This window comes from Nomascus leucogenys, chromosome 15 (genome assembly GCF_006542625.1).
Source record: "Nomascus leucogenys isolate Asia chromosome 15, Asia_NLE_v1, whole genome shotgun sequence".
Classification (NCBI taxonomy): domain Eukaryota; kingdom Metazoa; phylum Chordata; class Mammalia; order Primates; family Hylobatidae; genus Nomascus; species Nomascus leucogenys.
The window spans coordinates 17275148-17291483 of record NC_044395.1 but is presented as its reverse complement, the minus strand read 5'-3'; the positions used below and the strand labels follow the sequence as shown (position 1 = coordinate 17291483).

General features: G+C 54.3%; 1 protein-coding gene across 1 annotated transcript in view; it reads right to left on the bottom strand.

Moving 5' to 3' along the window:
* DSCAML1 (DS cell adhesion molecule like 1) overlaps window positions 1-16336 on the bottom strand; it is a 390710-nt gene that overhangs the window by 88687 nt on the left and 285687 nt on the right. Inside the window, exons 5-8 of the mRNA XM_030829652.1 lie at window positions 14233-14511; window positions 10549-10824; window positions 7875-8171; window positions 5893-6165 (exon numbers count right to left, since the gene is read on the bottom strand). Coding sequence (XP_030685512.1) covers window positions 5893-6165; window positions 7875-8171; window positions 10549-10824; window positions 14233-14511 — 1125 coding nt within the window. The remainder of the gene's footprint in view (window positions 1-5892; window positions 6166-7874; window positions 8172-10548; window positions 10825-14232; window positions 14512-16336) is intronic.

Genomic DNA, 16336 nt, shown 5'->3' with positions numbered 1-16336 from the left:
TTATTTGAAATTGCAAACCCCCGTCTCCTTGGCACTCTCAGCCTCTCTCCTGTTTGACAGGAGACATCTCTGGGGCATTTGCCGTAGGATCCCTTTCCTGACTAAAATGTAAACTCCCTGACGGCAGGGATTTTTGTCTATTTTGAGCATAGCTGTATTCATAGAACCTAAAATAGTGCCTGGAATCTAGTGGAGGCACAGTAGATGTCACTGAATGAATGACATTCGTGGTCGTTATCCTCATCACCACTACCATCGTCATGAGCCCTGTCTATCCCGGGGGAGTTTGCTTCATCTTTTGTGACTGGCTCCCTTGGCTGAGGAAATAAGGTTGTTGGCAGCGGCTTCCTCGGTGTTCCTCCTCCAAATGGCGTGTGGGCCATCTCCTCCTAGGGAGCCTGTTATGCCCCTTTCCTGTGGATCCCAGTCAGGTTCCTTCCGAATCTCCACCTTCACCAGTAGCAGGCACTTGGCCAGGTGGCTGACTCTCCCTTAAGCTTATGATCACAGAAACCCCCAACCCACTCGTTAGGGTGGGAGAGGGTCTCTGGCACATGCTCCCAGGCATACGGCAGAGGCTGGATGGAGCAGTGCTGAAGCTCGGCATTGAACAGCTAGGGAAAAATGAGGGAGGGAGGAGGGAACATGGGCATTTGGGAGAGAGGGTGTTTGTCCGTGGGTGGGTGTGTCCCTCTTCCACTTGTCCTCCATAGGAGCCTGGCACCACCTCCCTGTCCTGGTCCGCTGAGCATGGGCAGAAGGCACCTCTTGGCCTTGTTTTGGCTCGAGAAGCCCTTGGAGGCTCAGATGTAGGAATGGAGATGTTTCTTCACGGGGCCAATGCCAAGGGGCCCCAGTTGCAGCCCTGCCTTCCTAGTTAATTAAACATTCAGCCTGCATGCCCAGGGATGCTTTTGTGCTACATTATTTTTCAGCTACAGGTGGCCCTAAAGTCACCAAATCTAGGTTTGATCTGTGTGCTCTCCTCTTAGCATCCTGCCAAGGATCTCTCCGGATGACCAGAGACAAAATACCGGTCTCCCCTGCAGCCTGGCTCTCCACTGCCAGCCAGTGTCACATATGCCAAGGCACACACAGTCCTCAAAGCACCCTCCACCCTCTCTCCTCTCTGCTCCTCCCGCTTTGCTGGAATACGGCAGGCTCCCTTGGGCAATATTTCATATGGTCCCACCTGCAGCCACCTTTCGGGCTCAGGAATGTTGCCTTACGGGAGGGCCCTGGTGGACAACACACTTGTGTATGTGTAACTGCTGGCATGCATGTTTATGTGTGTGTGCTCAAGTGTGAATGGGCTAATGTGTTAATTTGCTGCACGTGCATGCAATACATACCAGGGTGCACACGCACGAGTGCTCACACACAGGTCTCTGCACACATGTGCATGCATGTTGGGCGTGTGCTGCTGTCCTCAACTTACTGTTAGAAAAATTCGTTAGAAGACAAGCAGTCCCAGAAGGAATGGAGTCGGCAGTTGTTTTTCCAGCTCATGGAGCAGCATTGGGTTTCAGCCCCACCCTGCCCACTGGCCCTTGGCCCCACAGAGAGCCGGGGTGGGAGACTTCCAATTTTATCTCACACTTCCGGTGCTCTGTCCGCCCCCCCACCACGTCCCTGCCCCCCCAACTTGCCTTTTTCTACTTTCTAGCTCTCTGCTCTGAACCTTGAGTGGGATGCACTTCCTAGTCGGAAGTGGGGCAGCAGCAGTGGGGTCTGGAGAGCTGTCCCCCAGGCCCATACCCTTCCCCCTCTGCAAGTCAGGGCCCCTGCCATGCCTACGGGTACCTCCTCTACCCCCCCTCCACCCCCCTCCTCGGGTAGTTCTTGGAACAGCGCATCCGCTAATCAAGCAGCGTGATCATAATCAGCTCTGATGGTTCTTCTGCAAAAGTGCATTCTAATGAGGTGGGAGAGGGAGTCGGAAAAAATGGGGATGAGGGGGCCTGAGCTTTTGGAGTGGTGGGGACACGTCCCATAGCCCCTCACACCAATGCTGCTTCTTGGTCTAGAGAGAAAACAGGCGACTACACCCCTCTCAGGGCTGGATTTCTGGGATTTTTCAGACCCTGAGGGTGGAGAAGGGGGAAGGTGAGCATGCAAGCGTGTGTACACACACACACACACACACACACACACACACACACATGCCTGCTATGCACAGCTTATGCTGGGGATTCACACGTGGCCAAGGCATGGGCTCTGTCCTCTAGGAACACACACACACACACACACACACACCCCTACCCCTCCCCTCCCCCCACTTCCCTCCCTCTCCCTGGGCTGCAGAGACACTGTCGCTCAGCACCATCACAACAGGCCTAGCGAGTCGCTGAGACGGAATGCATCAGATTCAATTCATTAGGACTGATCACTCCCTGAATGGGGCTGAATAATTGATGAGTAGAAGCAGCTTTCAGGACGTTCCGAGTCCTCTGAGGCCCGCTGCAGCCCTGTTATTATTTTTTTTAAGCCAACAAACCCGACCAAATGCTCGCCAGTGAGGGCCGGCGAAGGGAGTGGAGCAAAGGTTAGATGTTTTAATATGTGATGTTTACACTTAAACTCTCGGTCCACTGCTTGTAAGGGAAATGGATACAGGCGGCCCGGCCCGTGATGCTGCTTAAAGGAGGCAGGCTGAGCTGTGTACACAGCCACCAAGCTGATTTGTCCCAGATGACAGGGGTGGGGATGTGGGCTAGGGATTGTGAGGTCCCTGGTGGTATGGCAAGGCCCCTGGGCTGGGCAGAGAAAGTGGCCAGGATGCCCTTCCACATGGCTCCCTTGCAACAGTAGGAAAGCGGGCGTTTGGCTGTGAGGGTCTCCTCTCTCCTCCCAGGCCTCAGATGGCCACAGTGAGGTTTCCTAGTAAGTTCTCAAAGTAGACTTTGACAGTCCACTTTCATCTGGGAGCAGTGGTTCATGCCTGTAATCCCAGCACTTTGGGAGGCCAAGGTGGGTGGATCACCTGAGGTCAGGAGTCCAAGACCAGCCTGATCAATATGGTGAAACCCCATCTCTACTAAAAATACAAAAATTAGCTGGGTGTGGTAGCACACGCCTGTAGTCCCAGCTACTCAGGAGGCTGAGACAGGAGAATTGCTTGAAACCAGGAGGAGGAGGTCGTAGTGAGCCAAGATCATGCCACTGCACTGCACTCCAACCTGGGCGACAGAGCAAGACTCCGTCTCAAAAAAAAAAAAAAAAAAACACTTTCCTGGGCTCAAAGTGAGGTTTCCTAGTAAGTCAGTCCAACTCAGCCTAATGTCTCAGTTTCAGTTCAAAGCACACACTGTCTGGCACTGTGACGGGTGTTGGGCACACAGGAGGCGTGTGACTCGGCTCCTGTGCACTGATGGCAGGAGCTGGGGGAGAAGTCCCCACCCAGCCTTCCACTGCCACTGTTCAGTCCTTCCAGCTGGCCACCAGGCCCTTCCACCGGATGTCCAGTGATATCACATGCTTGAGGGTCCTCCACAAACCCTTCCTCTTCCCATACGTCCCTCTTGCTGCCAATAGTGTGTGTGTTCCATGTTGCTTCCAGTCTTGGGCAAAGCAGCAGCCAGGGGGTCCCCAGGGCCTTCCCCCCATGCCAGAGCCCCTTCCCAGGCCTGGACCCCTCTTCTCTTTTTCTTCCTTCCATGGGCCTCCTGCTAACTTTCCTCCCCTGGTCAACGCTATTCCTCCCTCTCTTCCCTTGGGGATACAGAGGGGATTCTCCCCAGCTTCCCCTCCCCACTGCCCTGGGGTGACACAGATGCTCAGGAGAGGGAAGCCCCCAGGTGACAGGGCCCTCAGAGTTCTCAAGGACTCTTGTCTCTTCCACACCCTCCCTGGCAGTCCCAGAAGCTCTATGTCTTTATTCCTAAGGCAGAGTATGGAGCAAACGGTCCTCCCTCCAGCCTGTCCTTTCTCTGGCTCGGGGCCATTGTCGGTTGGAGCCCAGGTTCTGGAGTTATGCAGACCTGGGAAAGATTCTGACACCAGATGGCAATTTACTTTTCTTTTTCTTTTTCTTTTTTTTTTTTGAGATGGAGTTTCACTCTTGTTGCCCAGGCTGGAGTGCAATGGCACAATCTAAGCTCACTGCAACTTCCACCTCCCAGGTTCAAGTTATTCTCCTGCCTCTGCCTCCCAAGTAGCTGGTATTACAGGCATGTGCCACCAGGCTCTGCTAATTTTGTATTTTTAGTAGAGACAGGGTTTCTCCACATTGGTCAGGCTAGTCTCAAACTCCTGACCTCAGGTGATCCGCCCACCTCGGCCTCCCAAAGTGCTGGGATTACAGGCGTGAGCCACTGCACCTGGCCTTTCTTAACTTTTCTATGCCTCCAATTTCTGCCCCGAAAACTGGGGAGGAAATGTTACCTGCCTTAGCTTAGTGGGCAGCTGTGGGGTTGAAGATGGCAGTGCACGTGGAGCATGGAGCAATGTGAGAGGCACACAGTGCATCTGCCGCAGTGATAGTGGCAGATCATTATAACCATCGCAGCCTGCTGGATGGCCTCCTGCGGCTGGAGACCCCCAGACCTCCCTTCTTCCCAGGCGGAGCCCCAGGCTGAGGTCTTCATGCTTCTGGAGCCTCAGGCTGCAGAGGACAACCTGTCCGCTTATCCTCCCCAGGCCTGAGCCCACCCTGGCTCTTCACGAAGAGACAAGCTCTTCAGCCATCACAGCTGTGGCTGACTCGGTACCCATCCCCTGCAGCCTGGTTTTCACTGGCTTCTCCTTAGTCAAGGCTGGGGATATCCACCTCCCAAGCCTGGCCCCAGAGCAACCAGACCACCCTCCTCTCACACACCATCCAGACAGTCTCCAGGTCTGTCAGTCCCAAAGAATGTATTTGGGGGTTTCAAAGACCTTTGCAGCCCCAGAACCAAGGAGACATCATCGTTGACTCACATGCTCATGTATTTGCACATTTATATTCACTCATTCATTTGATCCACAGACTTAGTGAGTGGCTACCCAGGACCAGGCATGAAACAAAGACCTCACCCAGGTGGGTGTCAAGGGCCCAGGAGGGAGGAAGTGCTTTTTTTTTTTTTTTTTTTGGAGACAGAGTTTCACTCTTGTTGCCCAGGCTGGAGTGCAATGGCTCAATCTCGGCTCACTGCAACCTCCGCCTCCCAGGTTCAAGCGATTATCCTGCCTCAGCCTCCCAAGTAGCTGGGATTACAGGCACCTGCCACCACGCCCGGCTAATTTTTGAATTTTTAGTAGAGACAGGCTTTCACCATCTTGGCCAGGCTGGTCTCAAACTCCTGACCTCGTGATCCGCCCGCCTTGGCCTCCCAAAGTGCTGGGATTACAACCATGAGCCACTGTGCCCGGCCTGAGGGAGGAGGCTTTTAAGCACCAACCAGCACTTTCCAGGCCTCGAGCAGTACTAGCAGGTGGAAGGACGTTCCCAGTCCTGTAGAAGCAGCCTGGGTACTGTGTTTCCCACAGGGGGTCAGGACTCCCAGCGTGCTCAGCCCTGGCCTCCTGTTGCTGGTCTCTTGTGTGGGCCCACTGAGCTCCTGGGGGCTCCATCCCGACAGCAGAGGCCCCATGTAGCCCATCTCTGACCTGGCCTCTCTCCCAGAAGGCGGCCTGCCTCCTCTATCTGTAACTCACCCTCTCATGCACCTGGGGTGCATACTGTCTTGTTCTGCAGCCCGAGGAGGACCCCGGATGTAGAAGAACTCATGGCCTGTGTCCACCCACAGTCTTCTGCCCTGCTCCCTTTTTTCTGAATGCCAAGCTGGGGCCTCTCTTGCTCAGCCTTCTGTTCACTCAGGATTGCCTATTGTTGTCTGAGTCCCAGCTGGGGAGGGGCCCACGCATCCTGGGTGGTCAGGCAGGCGGGGGCCCTGGCTGGTGAGGGAGGCCTACCTTTGACGGCTACGTGAACGCTCTGGCTGATGGAGAGCTGGGGCTGGATGAGGACGCTGCACAGGTACTCCCCCTCGTCCATGCCCTTCTGCACGTCAGTCAGCTTGAGGGTCCCGTTCTCAAACACCACCTGGCGGTGGTTGTCTGGCAGCAGCAGGGCATCCTTGTACCACTTGATGGAGTAGTAGGGATAGCCGATGACCCTGCAGTTGATAAGGGTGTCCCGCCCGGCGACTGCTGTGATGTTCCGCATGGCCCGGATGCTGGGGGGGCCTGGGCAGGAGTCAAGAGAGAGGAGGAGGAGGAGGAGAAGGGCATGTGCTGCCGTCAGCCAGGGACAGCCAGGCACCACCCTGCAGTGCTCTTTTCAGGTGCTCGGCCCCTGAGACTTTCGGGGGCGGACATTTGGTGGGGGCACAGGGATGCCTTTTTACAAAGCTACAGACAGGGGCTGGAATTGGGGGGTGCCAACAGTCTCTCCAGGACTCACTGTTACTAGCTTCACAGAGTTGCAAACGGACGCGGTATATACACGCCTTGGCCAAGAGCCATTCCCCTAGTGGGACAGGGATAGGACCAAACTGCAGCCCCACCAAGGAGTGACTGGGATTTGGGAGGGCAAGTCCTCATTTATGGGGAGATTAAGATTTTGGGATTAAAGTGGAAAGGTAGAGATGTTGTTGCCATTCTACTTGCTTATTTTGATCTCCTACCCAAAAGGAATTTAAGTTAACTACTTAAAAACAACAGGAAGGTCTTCGCCAGGTGAGCTGATGACTTTCGTTCAACAAGTAAATGTGTATTGTAGGCCCCTGGGAAGGAGCTGTGAAAGGGGCTCTGATAGTGCTGGCTGGGGAGAGAGAGTGTCCTGGGCGGGGCTTGCTGGGCAGATGGCAATCTGGGGGTTGGAAAGGGAGTTCAGAGGCTACCAAGCAAGTCAGTGCTCTACAGGGTACAAGGTACTCTCCGGGCCTCAGGTCCCCATCCAGAACATGAGGGGTTAAACTGGGAAATCTTCCAGTGCCCGACTGCGAAATCTTCCAGGGTCCTGCATCTCTGTCCCCCTTCCAATACAGAGGAGAGGGCAGGAGGGTGGCCAGATGGGAAACCCACACTTCTGTGGTACAGGCAAATTTAACATGAAACTCCATCTTTGCTCCTTTTCCTACCCCCATGGCAACCAGGAGTGCCCTGGATCAGTGCCCCTTCCCTTCCTGCTGTCCCCCTACTCCTCTGCCCTTGGGTCAAGGGTCAGCAGTAGGGTCAGATGAAGACCAGTCAGACCTCATGGGGCTACAAAGAGCTTCAGAGGAGACTGTGTTCTCACCACAGTGACTTGAAGAACTGAGATGTGGGGACGATGCCCTTGAGGACTCCTTTCCCTACTCTTGGAGGCTGCCTGCCTTGGGACACCCCCACCTGGCCTCAGCCTCTTACTCTTGATGGTGTGAGCCTTGCGGGAGAAGATGATGCCCTGGCTCCTGGTTGCTTACACCTCCTGGAGCATTTTGGGGGCTGGCTCAGTGGGAGGACACAGGGAGCACAGCTTGGGTGGGCACCCATGTTAAAGGCCAAGCCTGGTCCCCAGCCCCTGCCCTGTCTTGCCCTTACAAGGCCCTGGTGGGGCTGGCAGATACCAGCAGGTGCTTAGCATACTTGGGCCCCAGAGAGATTTGATGGGGAGGAATGGGCTACAGGGTGGGAGGAGGGGCTGGGCAGGTTGGATTTCTGGAGAGAAGGAAGGAGGAGGGGGAATGGGGAGGTGACTGAGGGTGAACTGTACCAGACACACACACGCACACGAGAATGGATGATGGTGCTTGAGGAGGGCAGGAAAAGGGGACGAGAGAGGGGAGAGAGACCTCTACTAAAATCAAAATGACGATTAATAATAAGTACTAATCAGCACAAGAATAATGGTAACCACAGAGATGACAAAGGAACTCAAAAACCTATTCTGATATTTAAATGTAGACAGGCACCTCTTACGTTTATTCGCGCCTGATATTCAGCACTGCCCACCGAGTTCCGCGCCGTGCACCGGTACACGCCCCCGTCGCGGATCTGGGGGCCTGTGACGTTCATGTGGCTGATGGTGGTGCCGTCCGACATGGTGTACTGATTGGTGCGGTGGCTGCCATCCCGCACGATGGGCTCGTCGTCGAGGGCCCAGGTGACCGTGGGGGGCGGGGCGCCCTTGGCCGCACACATCAGTGAGAACTGCTCCCCGGGGTTGACCACCTTCTCGCTGAAGGACGAGACGATGCGGGGCGTGCCGTCTGCAGGGAGCGAGGAGCCCCCTTCAGGGTCACCAAGCCATAGAGAGACGGTCCCCCCAGCCACCCCACCTCAGCAGGGGAGGAGGCAAACAGCAGCCATAAGAGCAAAAAAGAACTTTTGTGTACATCAATTCTTCCGCTATCCACAGCCCCAAGTGGTTCCAGTTACTGCTGTACATGGATTCAAGCTGTAGGGTTTGCATCCTCCCTCAATCACTTATTAGCTCTGGGTCTTTGGGCAAGTTGCTTAAGCTCTCTGAGTCTTTTGTCTCTTATGGATGGAGGATGGGGATAACAGCAATCATGATTATACCCACCTCATGGATAGTCTGAGGATAAAATGAATTAATACATTTCAGATGCTTCACACAGCGCTTTGTAATTTCTTAATAAATGCTGGTTCCTCTCAACTCTTCCTCTATTGATAAAGACACAAGCCCAGAAATTAACTGCTTAGAACTACATATGGACCCGCCTGGCCCTGTGGAGTCTGATTCCGGTTACCTCTGCGTGGGACCTCAGGAGGGGGTGGTGGTGCTGCAGCCCTGTTAGCACGGGGCCTTAAGTCTGAGGCTGAAAGTGCACAGAGGCAGTGGCAGTGAGGAGTCTTGGCCGGGGCTTAAGTCTTGGCTAACAGAATAACCTTGGACAAGACAATTAACCTCTGTGCCCTGGCTTCCTCACGTGGAACACGGGGATGTAATTATTAACCCTGGCCATCCTTCCGCACAGGATTGTTGAAAGGGATTAAAATAGGCATTAAGTACTTTAAAAGTAGGCCAGCCACGGTTGCTTATGCCTGTAATCTCAGCACTCTGGGAGGCTGAGATGTGAGGATTGCTTGAACCCAGGAGTTTGAGACCAGTCCGGGCAATGTAGGGAGACCATGTCTCTAGAAAAAATGTAAAAAAATAGCCAGGTGTGGTGGCACATGCCTGTAGTCCCACCTACTCAGGAGCTGAGGCAGGAGGATTGCTTGAGCTCAGGAGTTTGAGGCTGCAGTGAGCTATGATTGCATCACTGCACTCCAGCCTGGGCAACAGAGCAATGAGACCCTGTCTCTAAGAAACAGAAACAAGAAACAAAAAGGGATACAAATGTTTGTCTGGTCGGGGTGAGGAATGAGGACTTAGGTTCCTGGGTGCCTCACACCTTCAAGGAGTGCGGACCCACAGGCTGTGACGGGGACACCTGGGGAGGATCCCCTATCTGTGGGGCTTGTTTGGGTTTGGCTGGCATCTTTGTAACGACAAATCCTTGGAAGGAACAGAATTGTGTTGTGCTTGTTTTGGTGGCAATGAAGGAGGAGGTGGGGAACCATTAAACTTGTTTGTAAGGACAGGGTTTCTGCCAGCCCCCGCTGCTTCTTTGTACAAATGAGAAAGTGGTGCCTCCTCTGTGTGGGCACAGCCCAGTGCCAGGGCTGATGGGTTGGCAAATGAGGTGCAGGCTGGATTTCCGTCCTCACCTACCCTCTTGGCTGGGCAACGTGTGCAGTGAACAACCTGAACAACCATACACAGAGGTGCTGGGTAAGGAACCCTGGGTGGTGGCAGCTTTAAAGGAGGAGAGAGAGAAACAAACAAACAGGTAAAAACCCAGGATGCTGGTGAGACACAGAGCCTGCCTTGAAGAGGTCTCAGGCAGGGAGAGGAATTGCAAGTCTAGAGGTCATTGGCACTCTCCCAGCCTCTGAAGACTCCTCTAATACTGAAATTCTAGTAATTTCCGAGGGCGGAGACAGTATAGTATGATGGTTAAGAGACCTGAGCTCAAATCTCTGCTCTGTCCCCTGGGAAGAGCTGTGTGACCTCAGGCAAGTGACCAAAGCTGCAGTTTCCTCAACAGCAAAATGGGTAACATCATTAAAAAAAAAAAAAAAAAGCCTCCGCCCAGGCAGGAGGATCGCTTCACCCCAGTTCAAGACCAGCCTGAGCCACATAGTGAGACTCTGTCTCTACAAAATAATAATAATAATAATAATAAATACGTAAACAATTAGCCAGGTGAACACAATAACCTTGGACATCAGCATGGTGCAAGGTGCTCCCTGCCTGTAGTCCCAGCTGCTTGGGAGGCTGAGGGGGGAGGATTGCTTGAGCCAGGGAGGTTGAGGCTGCAGTGAGCTGTGATCGCACCACTGTTCTCCAGCCTGAGAGACAGAGTGGGACCCTGCCTCAAAAAAGAAAAAAAGATGAAAAAGATTTAAATATAAAAAAGGGCCTCCACACAGGGCCCTTAGGGTGAGATGGTGCACCGGCCTGGTGTGTAGTGAGCGCTGGTTTAATGCCTCCTGGCATTGCTCCCCCCTCAGCAGGAGGGAGGGCATGAGCTCGGCAGCCCTGAACCTGCCCCGTGTCCTGGCGCCCCAGCTCACCCTCGAGTGCAATGATGGCAAAGTCCTGGGCGGTCTGGGCCTTGCGGGTGGCGAAGCACTGGTAGGCCCCGGAATGGCTCTTCTGGGCCGAGGTGATGAGCAGCGTCTCATTGCTGAGCCCGCGGATGGAGATGGCCTCGTCAGGCAGCACCAGCTCCGTGTTGCGATACCAGCGGATGGTGAACTCCGGGGAGCCCGTCAGGGCACAGGAGAGGATGACCGTGCTGCCAATGCCGGTCTTCAGCTTCTTTGGTGTCAGGGTCACATGAAGGGGATCTGGGCCGGGCCAGGGAGATGTGAGGGGAAATGGGAGGGAGGAAAGAACAGAAAAAGGGCTTACTGTGAGTGGAGTGTAGCTGGGGGTAGTTAGGGGTCACAAAAGGCCCAGGTTCTGCCTCCAGAGCCCTTGTGTGGACTGGGACTGGGGAATTCCTCACTCTAGTCCTCAGTTTACTCATTTGTTAAATGGCAGGCTCAGACTGAGGGATCTCTTGGTACTTGTTGTTCTGATGGCCTGTGCTCCCCTAAAATGTGTCCCTGTGCCCAGTGAGAGTGTGAGGCTCCCTCTGGCTCACTGAGGAGGGCAGAGACTTGCCTGACTCGTCATCCTCCCCGCTACCCACCTCAGAAACCGGGGGGGCCACCCTTGGCCCAGCAGGCTGTCTCCCATACTTGCAGAGAGAACACATTGCTATGTGCTGCTGGTCTGATTTCCTCTAGTTGGATCTGTGGACCCCCTGCTCAGCATCACCCCACTGCAGCCCTGCAGCTCCCAACCTGGATCCACGCGGCAGCACCTTCCTGCCTCCCCCCAGCTGTCCTCCATGCTGCAGCCAGCCACTTGCTGCTCAGAACTTCCATGACTCCAATTCCCCATGGCATTTGAGGCCCTCAAGGCCCTAAGGGCCAGACTCTAGGGGTTCAAAGGGGTTCCGTTGTCACCAAAGCCATAGGTCTTTAGAGCACCAGTAACCTGCCTGCGATTTCTGCATACCCTGAGCTGTTTCTGGCCCCAGGGCCTCATCTAGAGCATTCTGTGCCTAATTCTTACTCATCCTTTGCATGGTGTCTCCTCTTTCAGGAAGCCTTCCTGGACATCACTCCCCCTCCCAGGTTGGGCTAAGGATCCCTCCTCTAGCCCCCACTGTGTATAACTCACACCACACTGAGCACCCTGTCTCTTCATCACCTCTTTTGTGTCTGTCTCCCTTTCCCTCTGGTCTGTGGGCCACTTGAGAGCAGGGTGACATCTCTCAGCTTCATAGGCCTACCATGACCTGAGTCATTACTGATGGTCTAACTGGCTTAGCAAGCCATTTACAAGCTCCAAACTGACCTCTCCTTGATCTCTATGGGCTAGGGGTTCTGTATGGGGGCTCAGGCTCCCTGTATAGCTTGGTACCCCAAGTGAGGAAGCCTGCAGGAGAGAGGAAGATTGCAAGCTCATGTGGGCCAGGTGCAGCCAAAGCATACATGACTGCATGCTTGCTTCTCCCTACTCGTTTCCCAGAGCCTCTGCCTCCTCTCCAGGAAATGTCAGTGCACATTGAGGCAGGTGGCCTCCTGCTCATCCCAGTCGCCAGCCGGAGCTCCCAGTGCTCTGCCAGCCACTGTCTCCTCACTGTTCCTGTGTGGGCTTGGTGCAGGTTGGGTGGGGGGCTTCATGGAGGAGTAGGGGGTATGGAAAGCATTGCTTTCCTCTCCATGAACCTGGCAGAGAGAGGCTGTAGAGAGGCTGGAAGATGGAGAAAAGTCACGTTGATTCCCCTTGAACCTTGGTGGTCCAAACAAGTCTGCTGTGGGGAGGGGTAGGGGGCTGGGGATCAGAGAAGATGCATTCAGGGTCAGTGTGGGAGTGTACACATCTGGAGGTGGTGACTTGCTGTACACCTGTGAGAGTGTACTTGGATATGGGCATGTTCCTGTGAAGGGATTGTGTAGCTGTGCATGGGTACGGGCACCATATACGTGTGCATGTGTACATGGGGAGGCGGGCAGGTGCATTATCAACATGCGTGCCTGTGTCTGTGTGTCTCCGCTTGCCTGCATACACTGGTGCAGGAGCTGTGAACACTGCATTTACCTACAGGAAGGTTTGCTAATTTTCCAAGGATTTGAGGGTGTGTTGCCCTTCTGACCTATTTGGAGAGAGAGAGTGGGAGAGACAGAGAGTATGTGTAGAGCAGGAGGGTGGGAAGGAGGTGAAGGTAATATTGGAATAAACTTTTTCAGACAGTGCTTAGGGCAGGAAGGGAGGTGTCAATCCTGATCCTCTGTCTGCTCTGCTGTCCAGGGCTTGTTTGTATGAGAGGAACCCCCAGGCCCCTGAAGTAGGGCTTCCAGCATTTTAGCCTAAGCATTTGCACCATGCACTACCGTCCCAGAGCATTTCTTGGGGCTCTTTCTGTTCTTCCACCTTGAGAATGAATTTGTGTTGGGGGGGCGCTCTTCTGGGCACTGTAGATAAACACACTTCAACTCTCAAGACTCTCTTGACTGTGAGGAAGGAGACTCAGCCCTTATCTGGGCTGGGGGGAGTCAGACACTAGGCCCGGGAGTGGGCTCTGCTGTGGTTCTCTGGTCAGGCTGAGGGTCTGCAGCCCTGCTGCCCTATGCTCACAATGAATGGGAGGTGGGAGGAGAGTTTCTTTGGTCAACCAGGATGAGACATGGGATCACCTCTGGACATTCTCTTTCCACTGTCCACGTTGAATAACCCTCAAGATGCTGTTAGTAATGACAGCCTCATTCCTGTCTCATGAGGCATGGCATTTCCTCAAGGGTCTCCAGATCCTGGCCCCACTGCAGCCTAGAGAGCAGGGAACTCAGAGAGTCAGACTCTTGATGCCGGAGCTAGAAGGAACCTCTTCATTTCACAGATGGGAACCTTGAGGCTGTGTCACACAAGAGTGGACAGAGGTGCCGTAGGGGGAAAGGGGTGAGCTGGGCCTCACAAATCCGCATCCAGAGTGCTTTCCAGGGCATTCGCCCATCTGCTTCTACCCTCTTGGCCTGCCTTGGGGGCTCCTCAGCAGCAGGGGTATGCTAAGGCCACCTGCTCTCCACACCAGCTCCTTGGACCCCTAGAAGGGGCAGGAGGAGGAATAGGAAGGAACCAGGGTTGACATGCAGCTGGAAGGTCCCGGCAGAGATGATTTATTTGTTTATGGCCAGTTTCTGATCTGATTGATCAGTGCCCCTATCAATGATTGTTAAACATCCTGAATGTCACCCTAGGATTGGGATGTATGTCCTCTCTAGTGGATTGACAGCTGCCTTGCTTCCCTTAGTTCAGACCCTACCTCCCTACAAGCCCGGAAGCCCTGCCCCCATGGCGAGCATATCACCATCACCCTCCTCATCCCACTGGAGCCTCATGACCTCTGGGAGGTAGGAAGGCTGGGACCACTTTCCCATTTTACAGAGAATGGTACTGAGCTGACGGTCATGGTTATGTGATTTGCCCAAAGTCAGTTACTATCTGCTAATGCCAGAAACAAAAGGCAGGCCTCCTGATTTCAAGCCAAGGGCTTTTCCAGGATACCAGACTGCCTTCCCCAGTCAGCCAGGGTTATTCCCAGGGCTTGGTCAGAGACAGGTCCAGCTGTCGGCCACACTCCTCTCCCGACCCCTGAGGTGCTCTCAAAGGTTACTGGGGCTGAGGAAGGGGCTTGCCTGACTCACCAATGACCATGAGGATGCCTGTGGCCTCTGCCGAACCGAAGGTGTTGGTGACCTCACAAATGTAGGTGCCGCTGTCCTCGGTCCGCAAGTCACTGATGGTCAGCCCTGTGATGCGCTTGGTCCAGCGGCTGTCAGCCGGGAGGGGCCGGCCATCCTTGAGCCAGCGGATGGCCGGGATAGGGTAGCCCGAGGCGGTGCAGGGCAGCTCCACAGTGTGGCCGGCCCACACTTCCTGGGAGTGGAAGCCATCCAGGATGGTGGGGATCGACTCAGCAGGGTCTGGAAGGCAGAGAGGGTCGGCAGCCCTGGGAGGGAAGGCAAGCACCCAGACAGCAGCCTGCTGCCCATTGGCGCCCACACCGAGCAGCTTCCAGGGCGGCTCCAGAGGAACATTTCAGGGAGGGTGCACTGTGTCTTCTGTGCTCAGGCCAGACCAAGCCCCAGAAAACTTTGACTGGGATTCCCAGCAGGGGCTGGGAGGAGGAGAGGATATGATGGAGTTTGGGACTAGAGTGACAGACAGACAGACAGATTTCCGGAAGAAGGGGGAAGACAGCAAGACGTGCAGGGACGGAGAGGATGTGCATGAGAACTCCTTTCCCACGGAGAGTCCCTGGGTTCTTTTTTTTTTTTTTTTTTTTTGAGATGGAGTCTCAATCACTCTGTCACCCAGGCTGGAGGGCAGTGGTGTGATCTTGGCTCACTGCAACCTCCACCTCCCAGGTTCAAGCAATTCTCCTGTCTCAGCCTCCCAAGTAGCTGGGCCTACAGGCACGCACCACCACATCCAGCTATTTTTTGTACTTTTAGTAGAGACAGGGTTTTACCATGTTGGCCAGGCTGGTCTCGAACTCCTGACCTCAGGCGATCCGCCTGCCTTGGCGTCCCGAAATGCTGGGATTACAGGCCTGAGCCACCACGCCCAGCTGTGTCCCTGGATTCTGGCCCAGGCTCTAGAGCAGTGATGTGTCATGACGTCTCAAGTTTGCAATTCATGGTAAGTATCTCTCTGGGCCTACTGGGAGATGGGAGGACGATCTATCTGTTCCTGCTCTGTCTTCTCCTGCCTGCACTCTGGACAGACTCAGAAATGACCAGTGCATTTCCATCAGTGCCTAGAAGGATTCAGAAGCCCCACCGGTCACCTGTGACAATCCTCTGTTTTGCATTCAGAAACCAAGAGAAACCAGCAACTACGAGACCTGCGGCCTGAAGCTGCAGAAAACCATAGCGCCTGCGGGCAGGATTCTGTGTGCAATGCCCAGGCATTTCTGAGTGGTGTCCTGTCGGCCCTCTCAGGCTCGTTCCCATCGTCCAAGGCCTCTCTGGGTTTCCTGCCCCTGGAGGACCTCCTCCTGTTTTAAACCTCCCCAAGATGCCCCTCACCTATACAACACACCTCCGCTGCTTATCCTGAATGCCAGGGCCTTCTATGATCTGGGCCAACAAGTCGGCCTGGCCTGCTTACTGTCCCCTGTCTCCATGGAACCCTGCAGTGGTGTGCTGGGTCACCTGGATGCCCAGCCAGCCTGCTCTGCCTGGCCAGCTCCTACTCATCTTTCACAAACCAGCTTAAATGTCACCTCTTCTGGATGCCTCCCCCAGGCCACTCTCAGTGACTCCCACAGATTTTTCTTTTTCTTTTATTTTCGAATAACTCCCCATTATTTATTTTTATTTTTTTGAGACAGAGTCTCACTCTGTCACCCAGGCTGGAGTGCAGTGGTGTGATCTTGGCTCACTGCAACCTCTGCCTCCTAGGTTCAAGCAATTCTCTGTCTCAGCCTCCCGAGAAGCTGGGATTACAGGCGCCCGCCACCATGCCCAGCTAATTTTTGTATTTTTAGTAGAGACGGAGTTTCACCATCTTGGCCAGGCTGGTCTTGAACTCCTGACCTTGTGATCCACCCGCCTCAGCTCCCCAAAGTGCTAAGATTATAGGCATGAGCAGCCGTGCCCAGCTCAGAACTTCCCCTTATTTTAAAATAAATGTTTTATTAATAGGTCAGGCATAGTAGCTCATGCCTGTAATCCCAGCACTTTGGGAGGCCGAGGTGGGAAGATCACTTGAGCCCAGGAGTTGGAGACCAGCCTGGGCAACATA